Source organism: Ambystoma mexicanum, chromosome 14 (genome assembly GCF_040938575.1).
Source record: "Ambystoma mexicanum isolate Mex_15411 chromosome 14, UKY_AmexF1_1, whole genome shotgun sequence".
NCBI classification, from domain to species: domain Eukaryota; kingdom Metazoa; phylum Chordata; class Amphibia; order Caudata; family Ambystomatidae; genus Ambystoma; species Ambystoma mexicanum.
The window spans coordinates 133,830,838-133,845,035 of NC_090940.1; the positions used below are offsets into that span (position 1 = coordinate 133,830,838).

The window sequence follows — 14,198 nt, forward strand, 5'->3', positions numbered from 1 at the left end:
TGAAGATACTCTAATTTTCGTTACATCATTGTATGGCCAGTCTGTTAATTAGTGCTATGTGTCTTTTATATTTTAACCACTTCTGTTGCCATTTTAAGAAGGTGCCCCTGACTGCTTAGCCAAATCTATCACTAGGTGAGCCAGAATAAGCTTGCCGGAAACCCTTTTTGCCTAGTCCCTCGCCCTAGAAATTCCAAAATGAGCATAACCAACCTAAAACTAACGGTCCAGTTACCTGCTCAACATGCGAAAAACCACATTGCGCTTGCAGGTTGCCCACAATGGGCTGCACAATATTTTCATTTACAACCTCTTTGCAAAGCAGGTTGTGGTCCCGCCATGCAGCGGTAAAAGCTTGAGAATAGCCCATTGACTAAAATAATCAAAATCAATTGCACTATGGTTATGTGAAGTAACCTTGTCCCGAGTGTTCTGCCAACAAATCACTTGCTTTAATATTCCTTTAGTGAATTATCAACAGTTTTTTTGTAGTGATTTGGCAGATTTGCTTTTATGTTAGTGGTTTGCTTAGCTCTTAATCTCTGTTTTCATCCACTATCCCATGTCACAAATGTGGGTCTTGCACAATGCTTTGGTTTGTATGCTTTTGGAACTGCATCATTTCCCTAAATTAACAGGCACAAAAAGCTTTTTAGAAATGACAACCATTTTCAGCACTCCACCTGAGCACCCAACAGAACTTGTGAACTATTTTTTTTCTTCAAGGAGGTGGATCTGATCCGGAGCCAAGTGCAGCAGCTCATTTCCTTGCCCATGTGGATGTGCTTGCAGAAGGTAAGTCTTTCTAGTAGCTATCTGTGTGACGTTTATGGAAACTGATACTAGGAATAGATTTTTCAGTAATTGTGCATCTTGGAGACAGTATATTTACTGAGTCAATTATGACATGGGGGGGGGAAGCCTTATATTAAGGGGTGTTGGGGATAGGGTGGGAAGGACTGTATGGGGGTTAGGGTGGGAAGGACTGTATGGTAATTGTTGATCATGATTATGTGCAAGCTTACTGGCAAAATGGGGGCCATTAACCTCAGTGCACCTTTAGTCTGGTGCACTCAGTCTGTCGGGTGATGTAGAGATATTTGATGTGGTTTGGTTTATTCCAGCACCCCTGGGCTCGGTAAGGAACACCTCCAAGTATTTAAGGCATTTGGGCAGATGTGGAGCTGAGACCAAGGCGTGTGTGTGCGCTCCTGCTCATTCTACCAGATATGATCTAAGGCTCACACACGTCGGAGTTAGTTAATTCACCTTTTCTTCAACAAAGAGCACACGTTTTATTCAGCCTTTGTCAATATATATGTTGAGCATCTTTCCTAATTAAGGCACAGTTAATTTCTTGCCATTTTCTGATTGTATGTTTCTTTTTTTGTTTCTGAGAACCTTTCCTTTGTATTTTTATTTATTTTATTGTTTGTGCTGTGGTTTATTAAAACCTTTCACAATGATGTATATGGATTTTTTTTGACAGGTCGCCTGTTAAATTGTATTCTAATGAAAGCATCACTGTGAATTAAAATAAGAATGTTTAGTAGATCATGAGGTAGCCCCCATGTGGCCATTTTTTTTTATAACAACTTTATAGTTTTCAAGGCATCACAGACATGAATATATCGATGGGCAACTCGTAGCAACCCCTAACCAGGGATTCAACATAAATGTATAAGACTGTGTTGCTCATATGAGAAAAAAGGTGAAACAGAACCGACAAAAGAAAAGGGCATACATAATGAACAACTAGTTAACCCCCCCCCCCCCCCAACATATCCCAATTTATGGGTTAGAAGGTTCAACATTCCGATTTGTAAATTCAACAGGTTGGATCACTTGTGATGTAAAGTTCAAATTCCGCAGATTAAAGATCGGGAGTTTTCAAATGATAGATATTACACAAAGCAGCTTCAGTTTAAAGAACATCTGTTCCTTGTCGTCCATAAATTCGTGAAGTGGCAGCCAGGTGTTTAAGTACTTGGAATAGGAGCCTTGGGCCTGTGCCGTCACTTTCTCCATGGCCATCACCCCCCATAGTCTGACCCACCACATAGCTGTTATTGGGCCTTCCTTTGTCTTCCATGCTTGTACAAGTGTTATTCTGGCTGCACTCAACATGTGGGTTATAAGCGTGACTGTAGGTCCTGAGTTCGCATAGATCCCCTCCACTTCCTCCCCCAGCACTACCACTAATGGGTCGTAGGGCAGTCCCACCCCGGTAGTATCTTTGATGTGGCTTAGAATCTCCTTCCAGTAGGTCGCTGCCAGTGGGCAGGACGACCACATATGAATAAAGTTCCCGGATTGTCCGCAGTTCCTCCAACAGGTTGTAAAATATTCTGGATTCATTGCGTGCATGCGTGCAGGTGTCCTGTACCACCGGAGGCAAAGTTTATATGCTGCCTCCTTTATGGAGGTGCATTTGGAACCTTTGGCTGTTCTATGCCAAATGCGACTCCAGGTTTCCTCTGAAATTGGTTTCCCCAGGTCTGTCTCCCACTTTTGCATATATGTGAGTTTTTGTTCAGGGTTAGCCTCTCCCATTAGGCGTTATCATCTGGTTATGCCCCTATCTGGTTGGCCTTCCTGTACCGTTAGTTCTATGCCTGTTGGGTTTCTAGTTGCCCTTTCTTTTACTTTGGTGTTGGAGACCCAGTGTCTGAGCTGAGCATAGTGATACCGTTCCTGCTCCGGTATGTGGAATGTAGCCTTATAGTCTTCGAACGTTAGGGGTGACCCCTCTGCATAGAGATCTTTTAGAGTTATGTTGCCCCTCCGCCTCCCCATTGTGCCCAGAAGTTGGCTTGCATTCCTGGGGTAAAGTCTGGGTTATAGGGGCCAACAGGCCCTCTCCTATTTTAATCTTCTTATTTCTCAAGACTCTATCCCAATACCATAAAGTAGTCTTAGTTGATTCCAGAAGCAAACCCCTTTTCTCCCTGTGACGTGTGGCGATAAATCCTAGGTTCCCCAGAGGTGTCCTGGTAGTCGTTCTTTCTATTGTCACCCATTGGTTGCGGTCTTCTCCAGCTGCACATTGTAACATCGGGCTATTTGTGCCGCCCATAGGTACCTGCGAAACCCTGGAACCCCCAGCGCCCCGGATACTTGAGGTCTAAAGAGTACTTGTCTTGGTATTCTCGGCCTCTCTCTCCCCCCTATTGCCCCCCAGATAAAGGACATCGCCTCTCTCTGCAGTGTCTGAATAGCTGGACCAGGGATTTATATCGGAAGGGCTCCTGCCACATATAGACATTTTGGAAGCAGGGTCATCTTGACAGCCGTAATTCGTGCCAGCCAAGATAATTCCTGCAGTTCCCACCATTTTAGGTCACTGGTTAAGGCTGTGTGAAGGTCCGGGATGTTGGCTCCGTAAAGTCTGTCATAACAGGAGGTTAGTTGTACCCCCAGGTATTTTACTGACTTAGTTCCGATTTCAGAGGGTATAATCTTTCCCATTCCGGGATTCGGGTCATCTCTTCAGTAATATTAAGAGCTTTAGATTTTGGGTAATTAATGTGAAAGCCTGAGACACGTGCAAACTCCTCCAGCAGTTGTATGGCTGCTGGTAGGGAGCTATCAGTGTCGTTTAGGAACAGAAGAATATCGTCCGCATAGAGTGCCACCTTCTGCGGTCCCAAATTGCCCACCTCCACCCCTCGAATCCCCGGGTGACCCCGGACCCTACACGCAAATGGCTCCATAGCCATGGCAAAGATCAGGGGTGACAACGGACATCCCTGTCTTGTGCCTTTCTGGATGGAGATATCTTTTGCGAATTTGCCATTGACCATAAGTTTAGTGGAAGGGTGTGCAAAGTTTGCCATTACCATACGAGTGAAGATTGGCCCGCAACTGAATTTTTGTAGGGTTAATCGGAGAAATCCCCAATGTAAACTATCAAAGGCTCTAGAAGCGTCCAGAGGCGCTATTGAAAATGTTTGACCCGTCCTCCGTCCCCAGTCAGTCGCGTCTACAGCCCTACGGATATTGTTGTATTTATGTCGCCCCTTCACAAATCCGGCCTGGTCGGAATGAATTGTCTCTGGGAGCATCATTCAGTCTTCTCGCTAGTATCATGGAATACATTTTTGCATCTCCATTTAATAAGGAAATCGGGCGGTAGCTTGCACAATCGGCTGGGTCCCTGCCTGGTTTCAGCAATAATATCGTAGTTGCTGGGCACATGTCCCGGGAAACTTGCCCCTTCTCCCTAATGGAATTAAATAGTTGTGTTAGGGGGCCTACCAGTATGTTCCTAAATGTTTTATAATATGCGTTGCTTAATCCGTCCGGACCCGGGGTTTTTGGACCTTTTAATGCCCTTATTGCTTCCCCTACTTCTTCCTCAGTTATGGGAGCTTCCAGCTGTTGTCTGTCTGCCTCACTGATTTGCGGTAAATCTAGTTGATTTTAAAAAAGCTATTTATGCTGCCCCTTTCAGGTTATCTTTCCCCATATTAGTGGAATGGAATAAGAACAGTTCCTCTTCTATTTCTTTCCCTCCCCTAATTATGTCTCTGTTTCCTTTACGAAGTTGAGTAATACGGTTCCGGAGTTTCTGATGCCTCAGTTTGGCGGCAAGGAATCTATTGGCTTTATCCCCATAAATATAGTAAAACTGCTTTGTTTGTACCAGCAGACGTGCCGTGTCATCTGTTATGTGGGTTTCCAAAATCGCTCTGGCCTTTTTGAGTTCCCGCTATGCCCTCTGTGACCCCCTCTTTTGATATTCTACCTCAGCAACGTGTATGTTGGCCTCCATGTTGCGTTGTGCCCTCGCCCAGGTCTTGGTGTTGTTTGATATTTGCGCTATAAACTCTCCCCATATCACCGCCTTACTTGCATCCCAGATGGTTGCCCAATTAATCTCCGGAGTTATGTTTTCTTGGAAATAGTTTCTCAAGGTTTGCTCTATGCCTACCTGGACAGTGAGGTCTTTCAGTATTATTTCGTTCAAGCGCCAAGGTTTGCGGGGTTGTTGTTGCGGGTAATTTAATTCTATTTTTAAAATCACTGGGGCATGGTCTGAGAGGCAACATATTCCAATGTCGAGGCCTGTAACTTGTGGGACCAGTGTTTCTGAGATGAGTATCATATCAATACGGGAATAACCTTTGTGTACAGCGGAGTAGCAAGTATAGGTTCTGTCTTGTGGGTTGAAAAATCACCATGTTTCCAACAAATGTAAATCTCTTAAAAATTTTGCTAATGTTTGTCTAAATGTGTTATCATGGGGGGTAGCTGGAAGGGTTTTATCCATGACTGCGTCCATCACTCCGTTAAAGTCGCCACCAATGAGGATTTTCCCTATACCCCATTGTGCTATTTTGGGAAGTAAAGTCAGCAAGAACCAATCTTGTTTTACATTAGGAGCGTAAACTGAGATCAGTGTGACCAATTGTCCCCACAGTTTTCCCCCCAACATCAAGTATCGGACTTCTGGGTCTTTTTGAACAAAGTTTTTCGAAATTGATACCTTTTTGCCATAAGATACCCACTCCCCGTTTTTTAGTCCCACTAGAGGCAAGGTGTTGTATTGGGAAGGCTTTGTGCTTCAGCCTCCATTCATCGTCAGGGAGCAAATGTGTCTCTTTTAACCATACCACTGAGGCCTGCATGTCCCTCAATCTGTTTAGTATGGATTTCCGCTTAACTGGAGAGTTCAGCCCTTGTACATTCAGTGAGACGAGAGTTCGGCTCGCCATTACCACATTTTCAACCTTTTGTCTCCTTCATTGTGTTCCAAACCATGTCTGTTGTAAGGATTTTGGTTTGTATATTGTGTCCTTCTACCCGAAACAATCAAAACATAACTTCCCCCCTCCCTCTTAACTATTGGATTATAACTTCCATCTTACCTTACCAACCAAATACCAATGTGGTGAATCACCGGGTGTTCTATCTCCCCGGGAAGTATGGGGCCCGGTTGTTCCTTCCCCCCCCCCTCTCCCCCTTCCCTCATCTCTTACCCCATTTTGCCACATAATGTCTCGTGTGACAACAGTTCGTTTTCCATGCTGACTTGGGGTTTCATTTCAGGCATAAGTCCCTGATTTCTTATTGTCTTTCCCTTCTAGCGGTGCCATTAAAATGTTTCCTGTAGTTAGAAGTTGCATGAACTCTCAGGTATGGTCCGTAGGTTGCACTTCTTTATTGCGTCTCCGTGGGCGAGGTCGTCCTGGCCTCGATTGGCTTCCTGGATGTCTCCCCTCCAACTCGTCATTTCGGGATGGAGAACCTTCGCCGTCCGTGAGTTTGTCTCCTTCGCCTTCTTGCATGAGGTCTGCCATTTCTTCTTCCTTAGCAACCGAGAATCTCTGGCCCTTCCACTCGAAGCGGAGGCACGTTGGGTGGCCCCATCGATACCGCACCTCTCTAGTTCTTAGCCAGTCAGTAACCACCCTCAGCTTTTTCCTCCGGGCAAGTGTAGCTTGGGCCAGATCTTGAAACTATTGGAGTGGCGTGGAGCGGAAGATGATGGGTTCTTTTTTGTGAGCGGCTTGCATTATGTCAGCTTTCAATTGGTATAGGTGGACCCGGGTCAGGACGTCTGGAGTCGGGTCCTTGTTGATTTGATATGTGGAATAGGTACTGTGTGTTCGGTCTAACTTAATTTCTTTGTTCTCCTCCACATTCAGAATGTCGCGAAACAAGTCGACCACATATTGTTGTAAGTCCGAGTCCGTCACTGATTTCGGGATTCCCCGAATACGAATATTATTACGTCTGGATCTGTTTTCAGCATCCTCCTGTCTGTTTTGCATTTCCTCCATTTGTTGTTTCAGCTCCTGCACCCTATGCGCCAGGATGTCGTGGTCATGGCTGTGCTCTGTTATTACCGTTTCAACCTCATCAGTCCTCTTTTCTGCTGCCAGGATTCCCATGTTAAGGTCCGAGATGGATTTAGCCAGGTCATTCACACTCTCCTTGATATCTTTCTTGAGTTCCTGTAGCATTTCTAAGAGATCCAACTTCCTTATAGGAGGGTCTTCCAGAGTTTCGGTTCCCTCCGTAGGGGCTTGATGTACATGGGCTAATGCTTGTATCTGATTGCGTTTCTGTGTGTCCGCTGTTTGCAGCAGGGCTTTGATATCACTGGACCCCTGACCTTTGGCTTTCGTTGTTTGCTTGGACATTGTGGTTATTTCCCAGAGGGTGCGTCGCCTCAGATCGGAGCTATGGAGCCCAGGTCGACCGTGGTCACCTCCCTAAGGCCTCGAGTGAGTTTTCCAATTACAGCTGCTTTGCCTGGGTTTTATGAGGCTGGTTGAGGCCTGTACACCACCATGTACTGGTGTCCTGAGTTGAGGGGTATTTTGAATCTGCTGGAGTAGTCTCTAGGGGGCCAACCACTCCTTTTCCTCCGTTGCTTCCTGAGTAGGGTGTCATGAGGCACTGTGTTATGGAGGAGCGATCATGCTTCCTGATACCTAAATAGCTTGTCACCCCTTCTTGGTTCCTTTTTCTGCTGCCAAAACAGTAGTGGGACCATTGCTGTTTATGACCATGAATGTTGCCTTTGACCTGGCCTCATGTTCCTGGGCATCTGGGACTTTCTCCAGCCAAACCGCCTCTGCCCAGGGCCGGTGCGCATCCCAAAGCCTTCCACGATGCTTCAAATGCCAGAGCGGGTGTGTATGGCGAGGGGGAACCGGAATGGCCGTTCCCTATGGACTCCTTCCCTTCGCCGGCTCTCTTCCAAAGTTAGGCGCCTTGTTATTTGCCTACAAGGAGAGGCGTCGCAGTTCCAGCAGTGACCCCGCCGGGTGACGTAGATTTAATGGGCGCTTTGTCCCGCGCTTCCCTTCTATGGACCTCAAAAGTGCCAAGGGATAGTGCAGAGTCTTCTGCCGCAGCTATTCCTCCCCCCTCGCCGATTAGCCCCGGGCCGAGATTGGGGAACTCGCAGCGGTCTGGTTGTGCGTTAACAACCTGTAGCCTTAACCCTGCCGGGCGAGCGTTTAGGGGTACGCCGGTCTGCCACGCCGCCTCACTCCTCCTCACCTTCCTTGCGGGGCTTCGGCTCCCGGTAGTATGGTCCCTCTGCGAGCCTCATCCGCCTTTCCACCGCCACTCTCCGGTGGGACCTCGAGGCAACGGTTGGGGGAGGGGGGCAGGCTGTCACAGCGCGGCTCCGCCAGCCCCGATGCCCGCCCAAGTCGCGTTTTCCATGGAGCACGTTATTGTTGTCAGCGTCTTGGTGCAGCTGTCGGATCACTCGATGCAATCCGTTGTCCCACCATATTAGGTTTTCTTGATCGCCAGTTGATCGTGGGTCCCCTACTAACGGAGCTCAGTGTCGTCCGCCATCTTGGTTGCGGGAGGACCGGTGCCGAAATGTTTTGTAGAGCTCTGTAATGAGTGGCTCGAGAGTTATCAGCGGTGGCTTAATTCTCCTCGGGTTCCGACATCCGTCGGTGGGATTCATTGGCCCGCATGTTTAGTTTTACGAGGTATTGGGGGTTTGAGAAGGGACTGGAAGCCCAGAGCTCAACGAGGAGGCATCCTACAGCATCCTCGGCTGGCCACGCCCCCATGTGGCCATTTTATGCTGAGGCAGGACTGATTTACTTAATCAAATGCTGCAGACATATCTATACTGGCTGCGTATTCATTGCAGACTTTTCTTTTACCAAACTTTTTGTTGCAAAGATAACCATTCAATTGTGTACCAATTGACTTTCTAACGCCTGTCTGAAACTTCATAAGTCTGGCAGACGTCAAAGCCCACTTGTCCAATTCCTTAAAAGTAGTGATGCAGGGATTTGATTGTGTCTAGCAGAGGAACTGTTCTATACTTGTTAGTGTTTTACGCTGTCAACTTTTTTTGGTAGATCAGAACTATGTGTGCTATGTTCCAGGATGGTGGCCAGGAACATGACGGAAGTATCGGTTTAAACAGCATTACAAGAATCCCTGCCCAAAGGGTCGGAGAACCTTTTAACACTTAGTTAGGCAAGCCATCAGGCCCTGGTGCACAAGACGTTTTAGAATGTATAATTGTGTTCCTCTGCTTTTTTGATGTTTAAGACCCAAGGAGACTTTGGTGATTAAGTGGGGGCTAGCAGACCCATCTTGGATGGACGGTAAAGTTTAACAAAAGGTAGTAACCAGACAGCTTCTGCTATTTGATTTGAGAGGATACCATATTGCTTGCTCCCCTTATTAGTTAAAAGCGAGAAGTCATCAGATTGGATTTTTAATATTAACTGGCTATCATTGTTCAGCATAGCAGGTTTATGAAATTTCAGCCAATTTGTATACTGCTGCTATAAGGTAGTCTTTTTCTTTGAGTAGGTTAAACGCATAATATTTTATGAAGATAACTGTTTTATATTAAATCATAATTCTTTCTTCTTCTGAGCAACTTGCTTGTCATATCTCAGACTCCTTGACCCATAAATGGGTATCCACTTAAGCTGCCTTTGTTCCCCAAAATGGGAGAGTTGACTCATAAGTACATTTAATTAAATAGGTAGAGAGCTCAGAGAATTCAAAACCTCCCTGTTATATCTGATCATCAGTTTTTTAGGTTTCCAAGAGGATGCGGTTACCTTTCTCAGAAACTAGAAGGGTGGTCAAATTCTCAGAGCTCATTGAATGGTCCAATCCTATCTCAAAGAAAGCGTGAAGCCAATTATGATCGAAGTTGTGATAACTACCTAAAAAAAAAGAAACAAAACTGCAATATACAAACAGTTTGCTGGAACTCAAAATATAGTTGATTATATGAAGAGTGAGCACCACTTTCCCAAGTTTGAACCGGTGGCCTGGAACCCCTTATCTTTAGTTTCAGTAAGGGAGTGTTCCCTAGATGGCTAGGAATTTGCAAGCCCTCTAGATTCCCTTGGGCATGTCCTCTAATCTAAATCTCGACAGGAGGAGTTTAAATCACCTCCTAGGATACTATGATCCTCGTTACTTGCTTCATACCAAGCCGACAGGGTATCAGATGCACTTGTTAGGAAGTGGTCCAACAATATAAACACTGGATACGAATATATATTAACAACTAACAGGCCATTAACTAAATAAGTGGTTTTTAATTCAACTTTCACTGCAAAAAGAACTTGCCAGGTGTTTGTTAGGACAGTTTTTTAAAATGTCCAACTAAGGGCTTCATAAACCCATATAGATCTGAGGCAGTACATAAACTGCACTCTTAGTATAAGGCTGTCCCACTTGAGAATGTGGTAGCCTGGACAGAGCAGCCAACTTCTCTTAAGCAGGAGAGAGGGCTGTAGCTTGGTACGAAGAAATTGTAGCATAAATATGGTCCAAAGAAACACTAAAACAATGTGTATTGTAAAAATAAAAGGTTTATTTAAATACAAGACCAAGATAATTCTTGGGTAAGTAAGTACAATAACATCATAAAAACCAACTCGATACCTATGTTATGCAAACCAAGGTATAACCTTATTTAGAGGAGCAAGAAGCAAGTCGAGGTGAGTCACACCTAAGATTATACGTTCAGGATAGTAATATACTATTCTTGGGGATAACACTAAATTGGTGCAGTTACATTGTGTGAGACTACACAACACCTATCTGCTTGGTATTAGGTGAGCCACCTTTTGGTATAGGTCTGTACTACACAAGTTGGTAGTGTGACTGAGCAGCCAGGCCTATCTCAAGAGGGGTACATGTGAGCTGTACAAATGAAATTCATAAATGCAAGTAACCAAGTAACAGTTACACTTAAGGTTTCAATTAAAAATAGTGTATTTATTGAGCATCAGTTTTAAATAAGCATTCTTTAAAAAGGCAATGTGTTATAACAATTCAAATACACTTTAAAATTACTTATTAGGATCAAAACAAGTTAGTGGATAATCATTGGCTATGCTTCATACGCAATTCCTACACCCTGGGATGACTTTAATCACAAGGACAGGAATGGTATTTATATATGGTTGCAGAAAGGAAAGGTTTGGTAAATAAAAAGGTTGTAACAATTTCTAAGCAAATGTGAGGACAACTAAAATCCTCGTCTAGATAAGCCTTTCCCAGCAATACAAGTATACAACAAGCTACCACCTACGAGGGACAAACGGTGTCTTTAGCAAGCTAGGACAGCCAAAGTCATTTGGGACACAGTCTATGGATCTGAGGCTCTTCTTGGATCAAAGTCTTGCACAAAGGTAGAGAGTTTCAACAAAATCACTTGTAGGGTCACAAGCTGTGAAGCCTGTGAGAAAGGAGTTGGAATCCACTCGGAAAAAAAGGTAAGCCAATGCAAGTTTCAACTGAGAAAAGCGTGGCTAAAGGCAATAAGGTAAGTACCCCAAGCCTAAACAGTACCTCTGGTTTGAAGAAGAGTGGTCCAGCTGGAGTTTGGCTTGCTACAGCCGTGCTGACCCTGGTTCCTGAGCCTCAGTCGTTGGGACAAGAGGGAGGACGTCTGGAGGGCTCCTGCCGCGGTACAGGCGTGGTCGTCGGCAGCTACGGACTCTTTTCAATTCAGCATCACTAAGCGGTTTCGGTGCTTTACAAACAGCACTGTAGTGGATCTTGGATGCCGGTTGGACTCTCTTCGCTCCCTCAGTCCTGCACTCTGGTTAGGGGACTCTGGATCTGGAGGTCTTGCTTCAGGATGGTCCTTAGGAGTCGCCTGGAGTTTCAAGCCGGATTTGTTTCTGCGACAGACGTTGCACTTGACTACGGACACTCAACCCCTGGCATTGGGCTCTCACAGCAACGGAGAAGCACAGCAAGTCTGGGATGGTGGTCCAGTGGAGCTCGTCTCTGGGTTAGTTGGTCCCACTAACCCAAGGGGAGAAGTCGTTCTTGAGGAGCTTCTCTGTCGAGGTGAAAAAGGAGGTCAGCAGGGCTTCACCGGGCAATTCAAAAGTCCAGGAGGATGCAGCAAGCTTTGTGCACGGTTTCTTCTTTGGATGTTCTTCCAGTGGTTGACTCTGCCTGTAATCCCAAAACCCTCGCCTTTTTAAGTAGGTTTCTGCACAGCCTAGGCTGTCAATCACACAACAGGATGGCTGTCCTGAAAGGACAGCTAGCCAGCCTGCCAATCAGGACTAGTTGCATTCAGGCGTTCGTAGAGACAAGGGACAGGGGAGTTTCGGGACCCTCTCTCACATCCTGTCCTTCCAGACACACTGGAGCCAGGGGCGGGCTTCAGGGCTGAAGTTGCCAAAGGCAAGACAAACAAAGGGCTCAAACCTGTCTCAACGCACAGAGTAAAAGCCAAGAAGGCACCTCACCAACTGAAAATGGCAAAAAAAGAAGACCGTGGCCATTTTGAGAAAATGGTCCCCCATGGGTGCTGTACTGCAGATGAGGATTATGTCCGCGGTAGAAAAGCCCAATGGTAGAAAAAATTAAACCACTGCCACCAGCCATTTAAAGTAGGGAGGGTAATATAAACATTTTACATGGGGAAAGTAGGATAAAGGGGCTACTAAGTAACCCCCCCAACTCTCCACTTAAGATGGTGTGTGCTGGACCTACAAAGAGAAAAGGCAAGTGAAGTCAATTTGACTTTACTATTCTTGGGAACTGTAGTTCACACAAGAAAAGGTATTTAAACCTTATGAGAAATCTAAAGGATTTCTTTGACACTGCACTGAAAGATGCCTATGGAGTTTGTTAGACTCCAAAAACAATGTAAACACAAAATCCAAATCAGGTAAAAACACATGAGAGAGTGAGAAAAAAGGACTCACTCACTCCACGGTTAAAATGAAAAAGTCATAAGTCCAGCAAAAGAGCTGGGGGTCTCTAAGGTTGAAGGGAATTGGCACAGAAATAAAAATTCTCCCTAACAAAAACCAAGTTAGATATACTTTTAGAATACAATCAGTAATTCAAGGGTAGTTGACCCTGTCATTCATGCAACGACACTCAGTTATGAAATCACATGATAAACCAACCCTGTTATAAGTATACTCCTTGCAACATTACTTTTTTAGAGCCCGGTTCAGAGCTAGTAAATCAACTCCTATACTTTCTGGAGTGGCCTTAAGCTACTCAATGATAAGTATGAACACCCAATAACTATTTTAGAATGCACCAAGCAATACAAGGAAACTAAATTCCAATTACACTTTACGAAAGACACTGTATATTTCAAGGTTAGTAATTGACCCTATGACTATTTGGGAAATGCTCATAGCAGTTTTAGGGGAGGCACACCCCAATGTTACTAGTTTAGAAGAGCAGCAGCCATTCAAGGTGAGTAAAACCATATACTCTTGAGAGAGGCTTCAAGCAACTCATAAGACACGTACTAACTTCTAGACTGTTTTAGATCTGTATAAAGCAGACCAGGAAAGGCAAAACCCAATGTTGCACTTTAAGAATGCCACAATGTTATTCAAGGCAGGTAGACCCTATGGATAAGCTTTTACACCCATGCAGTTAAGCAATGATAAAACAGTACCAACACTTATTACATTTTAGAAGGGGGAAACACCATTCAAAGTTAACTTGTACACCTTTTAGAGAGGCAGAATGCAACCCAAAGGTAAGCATAAATGTAATGACACTTTGTAACTTTTTCTCTCACAGAGATGCAGTTACCACACTAACTTCTTTAGCAAGTAAGTACTTTTACACTTGTTATACTTTCAAGGCAGAATAATTTTCTTATTCAGTCCTTCCCTAGTCTATAGCACAAGTTTTCTCAGAGGCCGAAGAGGGACCCTAGTGGTCTAGGTGCCAGCTGTAGGCAGGTTGAGATAGGGTTCAGTTGCAGGAAAGTCAAAGTTCCATAAAGGATCTGCTTAAACAAGTAAGTATTCACTTTCAGAGTTAGTGGTCTGGGACTTCACAGAAGGCTACATATGTGTTTCTGCATTAGCCGTGGGCAAGTGTTATGCGCAAACTCCCCAACCACACAAATCGCCCACTCAACCTCGCAGGATGCACATCAGATGTAAAATAAGTGTTACCCAAGCCCACAGAGTACCTTAGGAGAAAAGAAGAGCTGCAGAGTAGATGCCTTGAGGATGCAGCAACACATGACCCAGTCCCTGGCTTCTGGGAGAAGAAAGAACTGGACACTGGATGGGAACTAGCAGTCGTCTGAGGAGGCTTCCAGCAAAGGTGTCTTCACAGATTCTCACGGCTCTGTGAATTTGGTGCCTTTTTACAGCAGCCAGATGAGGAACGAATATTGCTGGTCGGACTCTCTACACTTTCTCGGTCCTGTACTCTGGTGAGTAGAC

The 14,198-nt window shown here is 45.1% G+C and overlaps 1 protein-coding gene across 1 annotated transcript in view; it reads left to right on the top strand.

Annotated features, from left to right (window-relative positions):
• AQR (aquarius intron-binding spliceosomal factor) overlaps positions 1–14,198 on the top strand; it is an 877,350-nt gene that overhangs the window by 91,914 nt on the left and 771,238 nt on the right. Inside the window, exon 7 of the mRNA XM_069638728.1 lies at positions 727–795. Within this exon, the coding sequence (XP_069494829.1) occupies positions 727–795 (69 nt within the window). The remainder of the gene's footprint in view (positions 1–726; positions 796–14,198) is intronic.